Genomic DNA, 17,523 nt, shown 5'->3' on the forward strand with positions numbered 1-17,523 from the left:
CCCCGACCCCCCCCCCCCCCGCACCACACCCATCATGGCGGCTCCGAGGAAGGGGCGCAGTTTTATTGGGGCGAACTAGGCCGAGCTGGGGGCGACGTGGGCGCCGTCGGGGCCGCCGAGGTGCGCGGCCCACGCGTTCCGCTGGATCGTGCCCGTTTTGCCCTCGCGGAACTGCGGCCGCTGCTCCCGCGGGATCCGCACAGCGTGGTACCGCGGCACGGCCGGCGGCGCGCGGCGGGCACGGCGGAAGAAGCCCACCTAAGGGGGGACGGGAGGGTCAGTGCCCCACGGGGCATGGCATGGCATGGCATGGCATGGCATGGCATGGCATGGCATGGCACAGCTGGGGTGGCACAGCATCACCCAGCTAGGGAGGCATGGCACAGCTGAGATGGCACAGCATGGCATAGCGTGGCATGGCATGGCATGGCACAGCATCACACAGCGTCAAACAGCTGGGATGGCATGGCATCGCCCAGCTAGGATGGCATGGCATGGCATGGCATGGCACAGCTGACATGGTACAGCATGGCATAGCATGGCATGGCATGGTATGGCATGGCATGGCACAGCATCGCACAGCTGGGATGGCATGGAATGGCATGGCATCGCCCAGCTAGGGTGGCATGGCATGGCATGGCATGGCATGGCATGGCATGGCATGGCATGGCATGGCATGGCATGGCATGGCATGGCACAGCTGGGATGCCATGGCACAGCTGACATGGTACAGCATGGCATAGCATGGCATGGCATGCAATGGCATGGCATGGCACAGCTGGGATGGTACAGCATGGCACAGCATTGCACAGCTAGAGTGCCATGGCACAGCTGAGATGGCACAGCATAGCATGGCATGGCACAGCTGGGGTGGCATGGCACAGCATGGCATAGCCGGAGTGGGATGGCACAGCTAGGGTGACATGGCATGGCACAGCATGGCACGGCACAGCCGGGGTAGCACAGCACAGCTCAGCACATCCAGGGGACCCCGTGCCATGGGGAGGGGGACACATCTTCCTGCGGGCACCCCGTGCCCGCCCCTCACCTTCCAGAGGATGAGGACGAGCAGTGCCAGGACGAGGCCGCCGGCCAGCACGGCCAGCAGGATGACCCACCAGGGCACGCCGCCCGCCACCGCCGCCCCGGGGTCCAGGTAGATGGAGACGGGGATCTGGGGAGGGGAGGGCGGTCACGGGGGGCGGCGGGGAGGGGGGCACCGGGGGGGGCCGGGGGTCCGGACCTGCGTGTTGGCATCCTTCAGCACCAGGTTCCGGATGGAGGAGGTCACCGAGACGCTGGCACGCACGATCAGCTCCACCGAGGTGACGGCCAGGTACTCCTGCGGCGAGGGCACGGGGCGGGCTGAGCCCCCTCCCCGTCCCCCGGGGGATGCCCATCCGGGGGGGACCCATCCCCGTCCCCTCCTACCTCCAGGAAGGTGCCATTCCAGAGGCGCCCGCGGGCCGTCAGCACGGCGGCGCGCTCGAAGCTGGGCAGCGGGCAGCGGAAGGCCAGGCAGCGCGCGGTGCCCTGGGCACAGTCCTGCGGGATGGGGGGGTCAGCCCGGCCGTGTGCCCTGCGAGTGGGTGGTCCCAGGAGCGGGAACACCCCCGCAGTGGGAATAGCACCCCAGGAGCGGGTGCACCCCCAGGAACACGCACCAGGGTGACGTTCCTCCTCCTCTCCGCGGGTGCTGGCACCCACCAGGACCCCGGGGCGGGTGCGTCGGTGGGGTCAGCCTCCCCTGGTGGCTCCTAGAAGGAGGAAGAACGGGCATGGAGGGAGGGGTCAGCACGGACCCCCCACCCCCTTCCCGGGCACCAACGCGTCCCCGTGCCCCCCATGCGACGGCGGTACCAGGGCGAGGCGCAGCGGGTTGGCAGGGGGGGTGCAGGGCACCCGCTGCCCTGGAGATGCCACCAGCTCCAGGTGCAGGGGGTACAGCAGCCACTTCCCGTTGCTGATCTCGTGGGGCCAGAGGAGGGTGAGGAAGGCCGAGCCCAGCGTCTTCAGCGACTGCCCACGGTTGGAGACCTGCCAGGGTGGCGGCGTCACCAGGGTGGCACCGACCCCCACGGCCACCCCCCCCGTCCGGGGGCACGAAGGGGCGTTGGGGCGACTCACCGTGACCTCGAAGCGCACGGCGCTGCCCACCTGGCTCTCCCGCCGCATCGCGCTCTCCCCCCGCACCACCCCGCCGAAGAAGAGCCGGGGTGGCACGGCCACGCTGCGGGGACAGCCCGGGGGGGGGGTCAGGGCAGGCGTGGGGGGGGGTCCCGGACCCCCCTCCCCACCCTCACTCACCCCGTCACGGAGAGCGGCAGCTCGATGACCACGCGGGCACGTGCCACCACCGGCTCCAGCCCCGGCTGCTCGCTGATCCTGGGGGGAGGCGTTTGGGGGGGTCGGGGGGAATCACACCGACCCCCCCACCACAAACGAGCTGAGCGTGGGGTGGCACCATGATGCCCCCCTGACACCCCCCCGGGGCTCACGTGGACAGGGCCAGCTCCACCGCCAGGTCTGTGGTCTGGAGGGTGATGCCCACCGTGCTGAGGATGAGGAAGAACCGCACCTGGGGGCAGAGGGGTGAGGGCTGAGGGGGTGGGGGGGGCACAGGGGCTGGCAGGGGGGGTGGAGCGGGGACCTGCACCCACCTGGGCTCCGCGTTTCATGGGGTTGCCCAGCTCACACTCCACCTGCGAGCCGTTCTGGTTGGCAACGCACACCACCGCCTTGTCCTGGGGGGTCACCGAGCTGAGTCCCCCACAGCTGGCACCCCCCAGCCTGCTGTGCCCGCAACCAACCCCATCCCACACCTCCAGCACCATCCCCATCCTTCTGCACCCCCAGGACCACCCCGTCCCTCTGCCCCTGGCACCCCCGGTACCACCCTTGGCACCACCCCCAGTGCCACCCCCGGTACCATCCCCAGTACCACCCTCGGTACCACCCTTGGTACCACCCTCGGTGCCATCCCCGCTGCCACCCCCGGTACCACCCCTGGTGCCACCCTTGATTCCACCCCTGGTACCACCCCCAGTGCCACCCTCGGTATTGCTGCCCCCTCGCCCCCCGCCGCACCGGGGGTGCCCGGCCGTCGTAGGGGCGCAGGGCGGAGTAGGGCAGCTCCGGGGGGAAGGTGGCAGTGAGAAGGGCCTCGTGGGCATCGTCCCCGTCCCGCTGCGGGTGCGCCGGGTCCGAGGGCAGGTTGGTGACGTGGATCTCCAGGGCCACGTCCTTCTGGTCGCTCATGGCGAAGACGGCGGTGCCATCTGCGCCCCTGGTGGGGGGCAGAGCTGCTCTGAGACCCTCCCCGCACCCCTGCACACAGCCCAGGGTGTCCCTGGCACCCTGCGGGGGGGGGGTCCCGGCCCGGGGTGTCCCCTCACCTGGGCAGGGGGAGGAAGTCGGCGTCCCCGAGGCGGGCACAGAACTGGTAGCGGAGCTGGAGGTTGCTCTGGCAGATCTTGTCGTCGCCGCAGCCCTGCTTCAGGAACTGCACCTGGGGGGGGGCACGGGGGGGGCACTCAGGCAGCCCCCGCATGGGACAGTGCACCCTGGAACCCCCCGGGAGGGGTCTGGGGGTGCGAGGGTGGCCGGGTGCCCACCTCGGTGCGGTGGCTGCTGGGCTGCTGGGGGCTGAGCACGGGCGAGAGGGGTGGCAGGGCGGCCCCCCGGCTCCGCCGCGCGGCCCCCCGGCTCCGCCGCGCGGTGCCAGCGCCCCGGATGCCATAGGCGAGGGTGACGGCGATGGGGCGCAGCTTGTCACGGATGCTGTCCTGCGGGCAGGGGGGAGCGGGTGAGGGGGGCACGGGGGGGACGAGGATGGGGACGGGGTGGGGATGGGGACAGGGATGGGGAGAAAATGGGGATGGGGATGAGGGCAGAGGTGAGGATGAGGATGAGGACAGGGATGGGGATGAGGGTGGGGATGGGGATGGGGACAGGGATGAGGATGAGGACAGGGATGAGGATGAGGAGAAAATAGGGATGCGGACAGGGAGGAGGATGAGAACAGGGACAGGGATGGGGACGCGGACAGAGATGAGGATGAGGATGAGGATGAGGATGAGGATAGAGACAAGGACAGGGATGGGGGTAAAACGGGGATGGGGCCAGGGCTGAGGGTGAGGATGAGGATGGGCCAAGGCCGCACCTGGAGCTGGAAGGTGGCGGTGGCACAGGCGCGGGCACGCTGCCGCGGCAGCTCCACCGTACCGGAGACCTGGTGCTCGGGGTCCCAGGGCCGGCGGGCGAGGAAGGCGACGCGGGGGGCCAGGCCCAGCCGCCGCCGCTCCGTGTCCGCGTCCAGCACGTACTCCAGCACTGGGGGGGGGGGTAAGGGTGGGGGCGATGCCAGGGGTCCCACCCCCGGGGGGGTCCTGTCCCCCCCACCCCGCTGCCCGTCCCACCGCGCTCACCGAGGGGGGGGCCGTAGCTGGCAGGACTGGCCGTGTAGCTGAAGCAGACTCGGACATCCACGCTGGGGGGGGCACGCACGGGGTGAGACGGGTGGCACCCCCCAGCCATGCCCAAGGAGGGGAGCTGGGGGGGGCACCCACCAGACGCCCTCCCGGTGCTGGCAGTTGCTTTGCTCCAGGTCGATGTTGGGGGGGAGCAGCGAGATGTTCCTGGAGACGTGGACCACCGGCCGGGCCCTGCGGGGGACAAACGGGGGGTGCCAGGCTGGGCCCCCCCCCTCAAGGGCACCCCGAGCCTTGCACAGCCCCGGCATTTGCCTCCCCCCTCCCCAGCCGTGCCCAGGGGCCCCCTGGGTCAGGGGGTGCCCTGTGATGGGGGGTGCCTGTGGTGGGGGGGCACCCACCTGTACAACACGACGGTGTCGGAGAGGGACCCGACGAGGAGGTCGGGGTACAGGTTCCCGTCCACGTCCAGCCCCCCCGAGAGCGAGTACCCGAAGGCCGTCACCCCCACGCCCTCCCCGTCCAGGACCTGGGGACAAGGCGCCGGTGACACCGGGAACCAGTGGCGGGGTTGGGGGGGTGATGGGTGATGCACCCCCCGGCCCTGCACCCCCTCACCTGCGCTGGTTTCGCCACGATGCCCAGGCTGCTGCCGTGGTAGATGTAGACTTTGCCGGCGCCGTCGAAGGGGGCTCCCACGGCCAGGTCTGGGGGGGCACGGGCAGGTGAGGAGGGGCTGAGACCCCCCCCCTTCCCACAACCCTCTATGAGATGCAGCCCCCGTGTCACCAGCTCCCAGCCCACGGGGACCCCCGAGCCCCCCACCTTCGAAGCCGTCCCGGTTGAGGTCGCCGGCGGCGCTGAGGGCGATGCCGAACATGGAGCCGCGGGTGCCGTTGAGGCGCAGGGGGGTGGCGGAGTCCCAGCGTCCCGCTGCGTTGATGTAGACGTAGGCGGCCCCCCCGATCTCCTCCTTACGCTCGAAAAAGTGGGGGGCCCCCACCACCAGGTCCATCCAGCTGCAGGGACGGCGGCTCCATCAACCCCCCCAGCCACGGCCATGGCCAACCGTGCCAGCGCCCCGAGCCACGGCACCGAGACCGGGGGGGGCTGCCAAGGGGGTCCCCCCCAAACCCACCCGTCGCTGTTGAGGTCGAGGACGGCGACGGCGTAGCCGAAGGCGGAGGTGAGCTGCTGCCCGGGCAGGACGGCCTCTGGCACCAGGCGGTTGGCGCTGTCGCGGCGCAGGATGACCACGGCCCCGGTGTGGTTGGCACGGGGGGCTCCGGTGACGAAGCTCAGCTCCCGCCGCCGCGTCAGCCCCGCGCCCGAGTCCACCGAGAAGCCTGGGGGGGTGGTTTTGGGGGGGGGGGGACAGGCTTCAGCACCCACCCGGCCCCCCACACCCACCATCCGTCCGTCTGTCCCTGCTCAGGTCACGTCTCCGCTCGGGGACCCTCGTGTTTGGCGTGGGAATTGGGGGGGGTGTCTGGTCGTGCCTCAGTTTCCCTGCTCTGCGCTCCCTGGGGCACAGTGGTTTCGGGCTGGGGGTGGGCAGGGCTGCGGGGGCCCCTCCCCGCCTTGGGCCGATGGAAGCCAAAGTGGGGAGGGGGAGGCAGAGGCTGCGGGAGTGGGGGAGGACCAGCCCCTCCCCACACGGCCAGAGCAGGAGATTTCGGGGAGAGAAGGGAAGATTTTGGGGCCAGAGCAGCAAGACCCAGAGCAGAGCTGGACCCCCCCCAGCTGGAGAGAGTGGCAGAGCCCCCTCCATGGCGGGGGGGGCCAGGAGCCCCTTCCCCACATGCAGCAGCTGCAGTGCCCGGCCCCCCCCCGAGCCCCCCAGTCCCCCCACCAGGCACCAGCAGGACGCAGCCGCTGCCTCCCCCCGCAGAACGTGCACCCCCCCCATGCAGAAACAGCTCCGGGGGGAAGAGCGGAGGGACAGTGGGGTGGGGGGGGGCCATGCCAGGCTCTGCACCCCCCCGTTCCCTGGGGTCTGCCCCCCACCAGCCTGGCAGAGCCCCCGCCCCAGGACAGGGACACGGACAGGACAGGGATGGGGGGGGGGGACAAGGCAGCGCTGCCCGCGGAGACCCCAGGCTTGGGGGGGGGGGGTGGAACTGGGGACCCCCACCCCGGGGTGAGTGACGGCCAGGAGGGGTCCCAGGCCTGGGGGGGGTGTGCGTGCGGTGGGGTGGGGGGGTGTGTGCAGCCACGCGCGTGCACGGCTGGGTGTGCAAGGGGGGGCCATGCGTGTCCTGGGGTGCGGGGGAGTGTGGGTGCAAAGTAGGGGGGGGGCATGCACGTCCCAGGGCGGTGGGTGCAAAGGGGGGTGCTCGGTGCACGCGTGAGCGCACGAGGAGGGCGGCGCGTGCCCGGTGCGCGTCTGCGCGGGATCACGCGTGTGCACACGCGTGTGCAGGCGGGCGCTCTGCTTTCCTCTCCCTTCTACAGACGGGGGGGGGGGGGGGGGGTTGGGGGGGGGGGACGGACACACACGACACATGACACACACCACGGGACACGGCTCCGGGGAAGGCGGCACACGGGGACGTCGCCGCGGCGGGCGGTTACCCACCCAGGTAGCTATTGTGGGGCACGTCGCCAGCCGCGCCGGGCACCTTCTCGCCAGGCTGGGGGGTTTTGTAGACCACTTGGTCGGGGTCTGAGCTACCCACGTTGGTGACAAAGAGCAGCCCTGCGCCACGGGCGGGCGGGAGAGAGAGAGAGGGGGGGCATCAGGGTGGGCACCGCAGCTGGGGCATGGGCTGGCGACGGAGCGGAGAGAGGTGTGGGGTCCCCCCGGTGTCGTGTCGTGTCGTGCCGTGTCGTGTCGTGCCGCCGCGCCCGGGCACCGCTGCGCCCGTACCCAGGTAGCTGTTGGCGGGCACGGGGATGAGCGAGGGGTCCTGGTCCTTCTCCCCCCCGGCTTCGTAGGGGCCGTCGTCGTAGCGCAGCGGGTCCAGGGAGCTCTGGTTGAGCAGCTCCACGCGCACGTTCCCTGCCGGGGTGAGGGGGGGTGAGGGGGGACCCCCCCGCGGGGACCCTCGTGCTGCCTGGGGGCAGAGGGGCGCTGGAGCTGCCCGCGGTGCAGGGGGGGGCACCCGCTCCGGGCCTGGGCACGGACACGCGTGTGTGTGCACGCACCTACCTGGGCGTGTGGGTGCAGGGGGTGCACGTCTCCCCCCCCCGTGCTGGCATGCACACAGCACGGATGCGCACGGATGTGCACACGCCTGCGTGCGTGCGCGCGCACCCCTGTATGCGCACGCTCACGCACGCTCATACAGCACGCACACGCGCAGCACACACGTGTGCTTCGCACACGGCAGGCACACGGACGTGCATGTGTGCTCTCACAGGCATGTGTGTGCTCACACAGCACACACGTGTGCTCACACGTGCTCACACATGCATGCTCACACACGTGCTCACACACATATGCTCACGCACACGTGCTCACAAAGCACACATGTGCTCACACACACGTGTGTTCACACACAGCATGCACACACATATGCTCACACACACGTGTTCACACACATGTGCTCGCACACACGTGCTCACAGACAGCACATGTGTGCTCACACACACACGTGTGCTCACACACAGCATGCACACACACGCTCACACATGTATGCTCAAGCACGTGTTCACACACATGTATGCTCACACACGTGCTCACACACACGTGCTCACACACACGTGCTCACACACACACGTGTTCGCACACAGCACACCCCCCTGTACACACTCACCCCCCCCCGACTCACATGCAGCCCCCCCTCGCCCCACACGCTCCCACTCACGGCTCACATCCCCTCCCTGCACGTGTGCACACACCCACCCAGGCACGAACACGCACCCACACGCGTGTGCACGCAAACTCCAGCATGCCCTCGCCCACCCTGGCCAGGACGCCGGGGGGGGGGGTCCCACCTGCTCCCCCCCCCTCACCTTTCCAGTTGTAGGTGCCGGGGGCCCCGAAGAGGACGTAGCGGAGGTCGGGGCTGAAGGCGGTGGCCAACCCCTGCTGGCACGAGCCGAAGCGGTCGTGGCCCTGCGGCCGCCCCTCGCAGAACTTCCACTCGCCGCCGTCCAGCTCGTCGCGTGCCCGCAGGTCCTGGCTCAGCACGAAGCAGCGCCCGATCACGTCCCGCGTCTCCAGCGGCTGCCGCACGCGGTGCCGCACCTCGTACAGGTGGGCGCAGGTCTGCGGGTGGCGAATTGGGGATGGGGGGTCAGGAGGGGGCTTGGGGACCCCCTCCCGCCACCGCCGCCTTCGTGCCGTTGCCCCCGTCCCGCCATCGCGGCGGCGCTCACCACGATCTTGCCGCCCGCGCCTTGGCTCTTGACGCTCACCCCCAGCCACTGGTTCTCTTTGCTCTCCCGCTGCGGGTCCACTGGTGGGGATGGGACACGTCAGCCCCCACCGGGACCCCCGGCGTGAGGTCCCCCCTGGACCGAGCACCCCCCCAGGCGCGACTCTCACCTCCCTCATCGATGGGCACCCGCCAGCAGTCGGAGAGCTCGGGGGTGAGGGGGCAGGCGAAGAGCCCCCCGGTCCGGTTGGCACCTTGGCTGGGCAGCGCCGGCGCCTGGGGGGCCCCCACCAGCAGCCTGCCACAGCGGGGACCCCCCCGTCAGGGTGGGGGGGGCAGCACCCAGCACCCCCCGAGAAGCCCTGGGTGTGCACGTGCAGCGCTGGGTTTGCACACCCGGGGGGTGCGTCACCCACCCCCCACCCTGGCACCCATCCGGCGCATCCCTGTCTCCAACCCTGCTGCCCCCACGCAGCTGTCCCCGTGCCCCCGCGCCAATTTCACGCCGCGGCGTGTGCCCAGCGCGGTGCCCGGCACAGCAGCTGCAGCCCTGGCATGGCCGTTCCCAGGGCTCAGCCGCAGCTCGGCGCACGCGTGGGCAGGAGGTGACGCACACCCGGACCCCCCGCTCCTGCCCTGTGCCCCTCACTGCAGCAGGGTTGGGGGCACCCGGACCCCCAACCCACACAGCCCTCCCCGGGGATGGGGGAGGCTCCTCTGTCGGGCGAGTGCCACAATGCCAGTGGCTCTTCGGCGGCCGGGGGGCACCTGTGGGCACCCCCAGCCCCTCTCCCTGGGGGGACGGTGGCCTGAGGACACAAGGGAGCCCCGGGGGGCGGCGGAGAGGCCAAGCCGGTAAAAATAAACTGGAATTCACTCAAAATAACCCTGCAGCAACATGCCCAAAAAAGGAGGGAGTGGACGGCGGCACAGGAGCGTGCCCCGCGCCAGGGCACCCCGCGCCAGGGCACCCGGCACGGCCCTGGGTGCCAGGGCCAGGCGACCGTGCGAGGAGCCCGCGGGGCCAAACCAGTCCCCAAGCCCTGCCAGGGAGCGAGGGGGGACGGGCAGGGGGACACCGCTGCGGTATTGGCAGAGCAGAGCCCAGTGCAGTGCCAGTGGCTCCGCAAACACCTGCCCGGGAGCCAGGGCACCGGAGAGTGAATATGTCCCTCCCGATGCCAGGAATGCGGAGAGGGTGGCAGCCATGGCTGGGTGCCTTTGGCCGGTGCCACTGGCCGGGCTGGGGGCACTGGGACAGGTGGCGGTGAGCCGGGGTGGCTGCGATGGCGGCTGCGGCCCAGCGAGCGGCTGGGGAGGTGTGAGTGGCAGCGCCCCAAGAGCTGCCCGCTCCAAGGGGCCCTGGTGCTGAGCCCCCCCCTGCCAGCAGCCTGAGCCCCCCGGGGGCCGCAGGGGTTGGGGTCTGCGGGGGACACGGGGGGCACAGGCCTGGCACCGCGGCCACAGCCAGTGGCTGCCCTGGCATGCGGCGGGTGGGCGTTTGCCAGCTCAGCGGCGAGCGGGCGCGGGGGAGGCGGCGGGCACGGCCGGGGGGGGGGCACGGCCCGGGATGGTCCGCCCGGGGGGGGGGGGTCCATCCACCCGGGGCAACCCGAGGCTGCGCTCGGGGCATCGATCCCTCCCCCCGCCCCTCGCCTCCTCCTCCCGGTGGATGGTGCCGCCGGGCAGCGCAGGCGGCCGATCCCCGCGCCCATCCCCGTCCCCTCGGGTCTCCAGCTCGGTTGGAGCGTGGGCGATCCCGCGAGCCGTGAAGGTGGCGGGGGTTGGTGGGGGGGGAAGGCGGGCAGGATCCCGGGGGCAGCGTCGGTGCCCGCCGGCATCCCGGGGAGCTGGCGGCGGGACCCCCGCGCTGCCGGTCCCCGATTCAGCGCGGGGGGGGGGAACGAACACAGACCCGAGGGGGGGCACCCAGCGGGGGGGACACTCCGGGGCAGGACCCGCGGCGCTGCCGGTGAGTGCGGGGGGATGTTCCGCGCCCCCCCCGCCCCCCCCTCCATCCCACCCCCCCCCACCTCACTCACCAGCCGGCGGGCTCGGGGCTGAGCTGCCGGTGCAGAGCCACGGCGAAGCCGAAGAGGCTGCCCGGGCCGCCCGCCTTCAGCACCGGGCCGCCGCCGTCCAGGTTGAAGGCTGCGCTCGCCAGTAGCCGCAGGCAGAGCCACGGTAGCCACCGCCGCGCCCCCGCCATCCCGCCGCTCCCCCCGCGCCGCCGCCGCCGCCGAGGAGGAGCCCGCGCGGTGCGGGGAGGGCGGGACCCCCCCCCCCAGCCCCGCCCGCCGCGGGAGGGGTCGCCCCGTGGGTCACTCCCCGGGGGGGGGTGAGGGGGGGCTCGGTCCGGGGCTGTCACAGCCCCCGCGCAGCGCTGCACGGGGCTGCGCGCCCCCCACCCTGTACCGCACCCCACATGAGGCATCGCACCCATCACCCCGCAGTGCACCCCACATGGGGCATCGCGCCCCCCACCCTGTACCGCACCCCACATGGGCATCGCACCCATCACCCCGCAGTGCACCCCACATGGTGCTGCACAGCGCATCACCCCCGTATTGCAGCCCATAATACCCCATATCGCAGCTCATCACCCGCTATCGCAGCCCATAATAACCCCATATCGCAGCCCCTGGCACCCCATGCTGCACAGACCAGCCGTGCCCGGGCACGGGGGCAGATGTCAAAGCCCCCAGCCCAGCCCTGGCACCGCTGTGGCACATCCCCTGTCCTGGCACAGCCCTGGGGGCACTGGTGACCCCCCCAGGCTCCCCAAACCGCTGCTGACCCCCCTCCAGCGCCACGTCCCCCAGGGCCGGGCACAGCACCGGGGGCTCCCCGGGGTGGGGGGCGAGGCGGGGGGCAATCGCCCACCCTGGCACCCTCTGCAAGGGGGAGGGGGAGCTCGCGAGACAGCTGCCATCCTGGCGGCTGCCCAGTGCCAAGGCCGCGCTCGTGGGGTCCCCCGACCTCCGCCACCCTTGGGCTGGGAGGGCAGCAACCCCCCCGCACCCCAAAACGAGGGGAGCAGCCGGGCAGGAGCGGGACCCCCGTGCCGCAGGGGCCTCCGCAGGCTCCCAGGGGCACCGTGGGGCTGGCACGGACGGACCCCGTGGGCATCAGGGCCGGGGTCCCCCGGGAGCGGCCTGCGGCTGGAGCACAGCCCTGTGCCCCAAACGGCAGCTCGGGGGGGGGGGGGGGGGGAAGGGGGGGGCTGTCATATTTTCCAGCACACCGGCTATTTTTAACCGCTCCCGCTCTCCAAAGCCCCGCGAGGATTTTTGGGAGCTGGCAGGGCCGCCCCGGCCGTGTGAACCAGCTCCGGAACCACGCCGGATGCGGGAACAGTCCTTCACCCCGACCTCCTCCTCCTCCTCCTCACTGTGTTTGGGGTGAGGGTCCAGCTCGTCCCCCTGGCTGCCCCCTGTCCTTCCCACACTTGCCCCGTCCCTCGTGCCCGCCGTGGGAAAGGGCTGATCCCTGTGCCGGGAGCGGAGGATGGGAACAGAGCCGGTCCCGGGGGGCTGCTCAGCCTCCTGCTGCCCCCCACCCACCCCCTGCACCCACCCGGGGGGGAGCGCCAAGCCCCCCGCCAGCTCTGCCACGTGGAGGGGATGGCATCACGCCATGGTGGCCGCGGTGGGACGGGCAGCTGGTTTGGGTGAAACCGTGATTCGGGCTCCCAGTGCCGGCCCCTGGCACAGAGGGGACCCCCCCCAAAAAAAAACCCGATCGAGACCTCGGGGTGCCCATGGAGCCAGGGGGGAGGAGGTGGGAGGAGAACGAACACCAGGACATTTCCCACCGCGGGGCTCCCCGGGGCCTCGTCCCACCGCGGCACCAGCTGCCGGCGATGGGGTTTCAGCGGGATGCGGCACAGGCGGCTGCCACCATCACTGGTCCCGGCTGAGCCGGGGCGCTCCTGGCATCATGGCAGCCCGTGGCATCCCCTTGAGAGAATTTTATTTTCGGTGCGAGGGCCAACTTCCAAATGAGGTTTGCCGGGGAGCACTCGGCTCCCAACCCTGAGCTCCCAGAAGCCGCAGCCTCACTCCACCGGCACCGCGCAGCCGAGATGGCGGGAGTGCCGGAGCGCTGCCCTGGGCACAGAAAGAGCTGGAGCCTGGGAGCGGCGAGGGCCGGGAGCGGCGCTCGGGCAGGGCAAGGACGGAACCCGCCGCTCGCTTCCACACGGATGGAGGGGAAACGCTCCCGAGGGCTCTCCCGGCGCGGCCGAACCACCTCGCCGGCACCGCGGTGGAGCCGCACACGGGAGCAGCTCCGGTGCCGGCAGCCCGGGCCGGTCGCACCTCCCGGAGCAGCCACGAGAGCGTTTCGCTGCGGTTCCAGGCAGCGTCAGCGAGGGAAACTGAGGCACATCCCCGGCACGTGCCGAGAGCCGGCGCCTGGGAGAGGTGTGAATTCCCACAGGCGCCCGCACGAGGCTCGGCCGTCACCGGCAGCGGTGCCAGACCGGGCAGCGATCCGCATTCCTGTGGAGGGAAGGGCAGGAAGCGGGTCGGCGCGGCTCGGGGAGCGGTGCCGCATCCCGGGGCCCTCGCGGGGCGGGAGAGCTGCCGGAACGCCGGAGCCCTCCGGCACACCCAAACCTTTCGCGGGGAGCGGCCGACCCCGGCACACACCGAGCCCCGGCGCGGGCGCGCTCGTCAGCTAACGATGGAAAGGGCGGAATAAATTCCTCTGCCCTTCCCAAGGCTGCGGACAAGAGCTCGGTGGTGTAACCGGAGCGGGCCGGCACCGGCCGGGCGCGTGGGGAGCCACCGGGGTTATTTTTACCCATTCCCTGGTTTATCTTTGGCCACGTTTGAAGCTCGTGTTCCCGGAGCTCCTCCGGGTCGCCGGCTCGGAGGAGAACCAGGAGCCGAATCCATGGGGAGAATCCAACCGGGATACGGAGACGGTGCCGGGAAAACCCTGAAGGGAGGCTGGGAAGGAACGGTCAACACCAGAGCCTTGTGCCGCCGGCATCCCGAGCCCCAGCAGCACCCACCCCACCACCACAGCCCCCTCCCCACAGCCCCAGCCTCTTCGCCTTCCTCATGCTCCCTTCCCCAGCCTGGTGAGATCTTCCTCCTCCTCCTCCTCCTCCTGACTCCGCTCGGCTGCCGCCAGCCGGCGCGCGGCCAAGGGCTCGGCCTCATCCCAGCTCTCGGGCTGATTTAAGCCCGGTGAGATCAGCCGCATCCCGGCATTTCTGCCAGCTCACCCTTCCGGCGCTCTGCGGCCCAATTTAATTTCCGCGGCGCACTTTGCCGGCAGCGGCCGCGGCTCGGAGCCCTCCCCGCTCCCCCCCACCCCCCCCTTCCCGCTGCCGGCCCATCCATTACGTCCTGGCACCGGATCGGCCGCGGCGGCCGCACCTGACGCCGGGTCACCCTGACAAAGACGCTTCTGGATTGTTTCGGATTGAGCTCCGAGTCCCGGTGCTGCCGCCAGGGAATTCCCAATCTGGGGAGTGAAAGTGGGTTTAATGGAGCCGTGCTCAGCTCCTCCAGGATCCCCACGGAACCCCTCGTGCCATACTGGCCATGGTATGGCATACTGGGCATATTGGGACCAGCAGAGTGAGGGGAGCCCGACGTCCATGTGAGGCACCACAGATTCCTCGTGCCACAGAGCCACAGCGCCCGGCCCTATAGCACCCATACGTCCCCCAGCACAAACCCCTACAGCAGCCTGCACCCTCAGACAGGCCCCTACAGTACCCACAGGTGCCCAGACCCCCAGCCAGGCTCCTATAGCCCCTATAGCCCCCCAGCCAGGCTCCCAAAGCCCCCATAGCCCCCCAGCCAGGCTCCTATAGCCCCCAGCCAGGCTCCTATAGCCCCCATAGCCCCCAGCCAGGCTCCTAAAGCCCCCATAGCCCCCCAGCCAGGCTCCCAAAGCACCCATAGCCCCCAGCCAGGCTCCTATAGCCCCTATAGCCAACTAGACAGGCTCCCAAAGCCCCTATAGCCCCCAGCCAGGCTCCTATAGCCCCCATAGCCCCCAGCCAGGCTCCTATAGCCTCTATAACCACCCAGACATGCTCCCAAAGCCCCCAGCCAGGCTCCCATAGCCCCTATGGCCACCCAGACACGCTCCCAAAGCCCCTATAGCCCCCAGCCAGGCTCCTATAGCCCCTATAGCCACCCAGACACGCTCCCAAAGCCCCTATAGCCCCCAGCCAGGCTCCTATAGCCCCTATAGCCAACCAGACAGGCTCCCAAAGCCCCTATAGCCCCCAGCCAGGCTCCTATAGCCCCTATAGCCACCCAGACAGGCTCCCAAAGCCCCCATAGCCCCCCAGCCCGGCCCCTATGGTCCATATAGACCCCTCGGATCCCTCTGCCCCCATCTGGGCCCTCATAGCCCCCTCAGGCCCCTACAGCCCCCCCTCGAGCCCCCACAGAGCCCCCCGGGCCGCCAGCCGGGCCCCTATAGACCCCTATGGCCCCAGGGGGCGGGGCGGGGCCGTGACGCAGCGGTGACGCGGCGGTCAGGTGACGCGGGGCGGGGCGGGGCCGGGGCCGCCATGCTGTCGCGGCTGCTGAAGGAGCACCAGGCGCGGCAGAGCGAGCGGCGGGAGCTGCAGGGTGAGCCCGCCCCCCCGTCCCCATGGCGACCGCCCCCCCTATTGGCCGCCCGAGCTGCCGCTCAGCGCGGGGGCGCACCTCATTGGCCGGCGGGGCTGTCTGTCAAGGCGGGAAAAGGAGCGGGGCGGGGGGGGGAACCGCGGCGCGGAGGGGAGGGGGGAGGCAGGGTGATGTCACCGCCCCGCGCGCTGACGTCACGCAGCGGCTTGCTGGCGTCACGGGCGGCGGGCCGGGGATCCCGCCGCCCCTCACGGACGCGTCCCGCAGAGCGGCGGCGCAGAGAGGCCATCGCCGCCGCCACCCGCCTCACCGAGGCCCTGGTGGATCACCTGAACGTGGGGTGAGGCCCCCCCGGAGCCCCTGCCCCCCCCGGCCCCCTCCTCATCGACCCCAGCCCCTGTCCCCCCGAACCCCCCGGCTGGGACCCCCTGAGCCTCCCACGCCCCTTCTGCATCTAGAGACCCCCAGTCAGAGACACCCCCCCCCACGCTGGTGCCCCTTCACCCCCAGCCAGGGACCCCCCTCCCCGAACCCCCGTGCAGAGACCCCCACACCCCTAACCCCCCCCCAAACCCCTTCCCTGCCAGGGACCCCTTCAGCCCCCCCCAAACCCCTGCCCAGGGACCCCCCCCCAACCCTGGTGCCCCCTTGCCCCCAGCCAAGGACCCCCCAGACCCCCATGCAGAGACCCCCACACCCTAACACCCCCCCCAAACCTCTTCCCTGCCAGGGACCCCTTCAGCCCCCCCCAAACCCCTGCCCAGGGACCACCTCCCAACCCTGGTGCCCCTTCACCCCCAGCACCCCCAGTCCAGGACCCCCCCAAACCCCCATGCAGACACCCCTACACCCCTAACCCCCCCCCCCAAACCCCATCCCCCTCCCCCTCAGCCAGGGACCCCTCTGCCCCCCCCAAACCCCTCCCCAGGGACCCCCTCAGCTCCCCCACAACCCCCCCCAGTCCCCCCCAGTGCTTTGGCTTCCCCCCTGCCCCAGCCACCCCCTCCCTGGGGACCCCCCCACGCCGGGGCCGTTGGGGTGGGCTCCCACCCCCCATGTTATGTCCGTCTGTCCCCCCCATTTCGGCCCCCCCAGGGTGGCCCAGGCCTACGTCAACCAGCGGAAGCTGGACCAGGAGGTGAAGACGCTGCAGGTGCAGGCGGCCCAGTTTGCCAAACAGACTGGGCAGTGGATCACCATGGTGGAGAACTTCAACCAGGCCCTCAAGGTGGGGGTCCCCCGGCTCCAGCGTGGGCAGGGGGGGTCACACCCCATCCCTGGGGGGCGGAATTTCCCCTCTGGGACACGGGAGCCGTGCCGTGGGTCACCCACGTGTGCCGGGAGCTCGCCGGTCCCGGTGCCGGAGGGTGGGTGGGCTGCATCCCCCCAGCCCCCGCGGCTCCACGCCGGAGCAGCACGGGATCGCACCACGGTGGGGAGCACCCACGGGGTCCCAGCCACCCCCCCCCCCGCACCAAATCACACCGGCAGCTCCCCGACAGCCCCCTCCCCATCCCGGCAGGAGATCGGCGACGTGGAGAACTGGGCGCGCAGCATCGAGCTGGACATGCGGACCATCGCCACCGCGCTCGAGTACGTCTACAAGGGGCAGCTCCAGCCCTCCTGCTCCTGAGCCGCCGCTGGCACCGCTGGCACCGCTGGCACCGCCGCCGGTGGGACCCCGCACCCCCCGGCCCCACACCCCGAAACCGCCACGGCTGGTCCCGGCAGATAACGCGTGCCCGTGCCGCGGTGCCGCGGCAGCTCGCGGCCGTCCCGGCGAGCGGGTGGAATAAAGCGTGGTGGTGCGGCGGTGGGGGGGGGGGAAAGCCGGCGCGTGCCGGGGCGCTGGCACAGCCCTCGGCTGCCCCCCCCTAAGCCCCCTCATCCTCTTACCGCTTAACCCCGGCTCTGAGGCCCCTTTTTCTCCCAGACAAAGGGCCCGTTCTGGGCTGGGAGGGCTCTAATCCCCCTCCCGGGCGAGCTCGGCCCCCCAGCTCCGGGCGATGCCCCCTCCCAGGGCTGGGACGGGGAGCTGGGGGGTCCCAGGTGCCCAGGGGTGGGGGGTGACCCTCCCTCCCTCCATGGTGAGGGTCTGCCAACAAGGCGAGGGGTGTCCCGGCACCCCCGTGCACCCGGGTGCCCCCCTGGAGCTGCGCCCGGTGG

At 71.3% G+C, this 17,523-nt stretch overlaps 2 protein-coding genes across 2 annotated transcripts; one reads left to right on the forward strand and one right to left on the reverse strand.

Moving 5' to 3' along the window:
- Window positions 1–75: 75 nt before the first annotated feature.
- On the reverse strand, window positions 76–10,961 carry ITGA7 (integrin subunit alpha 7). The gene is made up of 26 exons (XM_086628622.1): window positions 10,795–10,961; window positions 8,923–9,050; window positions 8,754–8,833; window positions 8,388–8,643; window positions 7,300–7,431; window positions 7,009–7,128; window positions 5,569–5,776; window positions 5,256–5,449; window positions 5,049–5,137; window positions 4,832–4,959; window positions 4,569–4,664; window positions 4,428–4,489; window positions 4,163–4,332; window positions 3,615–3,785; window positions 3,396–3,508; window positions 3,088–3,286; window positions 2,661–2,738; window positions 2,499–2,578; window positions 2,308–2,385; window positions 2,128–2,230; window positions 1,825–2,037; window positions 1,665–1,757; window positions 1,432–1,545; window positions 1,244–1,342; window positions 1,049–1,174; window positions 76–258 (listed from the first exon to the last, which is right to left on the reverse strand). Exons 1-26 carry the CDS (start codon window positions 10,959–10,961, stop codon window positions 76–78), a joined length of 3,480 nt encoding a protein of 1,159 aa, XP_086484748.1.
- A 4,326-nt stretch (window positions 10,962–15,287) lies between these two features.
- On the forward strand, window positions 15,288–17,061 carry BLOC1S1 (biogenesis of lysosomal organelles complex 1 subunit 1). Its single transcript, XM_086628572.1, has 4 exons — window positions 15,288–15,357; window positions 15,625–15,697; window positions 16,453–16,585; window positions 16,880–17,061. The coding sequence occupies exons 1-4, from the start codon at window positions 15,297–15,299 to the stop codon at window positions 16,988–16,990; spliced, it is 378 nt and encodes a 125-aa protein (XP_086484698.1). The 5' UTR covers window positions 15,288–15,296; the 3' UTR covers window positions 16,991–17,061.
- The last annotated feature ends 462 nt before the right edge of the window (window positions 17,062–17,523 follow it).

The sequence above is a fragment of the Tauraco erythrolophus genome, chromosome 31 (genome assembly GCF_009769465.1).
Source record: "Tauraco erythrolophus isolate bTauEry1 chromosome 31, bTauEry1.pri, whole genome shotgun sequence".
In the NCBI taxonomy this organism is placed as follows: domain Eukaryota; kingdom Metazoa; phylum Chordata; class Aves; order Musophagiformes; family Musophagidae; genus Tauraco; species Tauraco erythrolophus.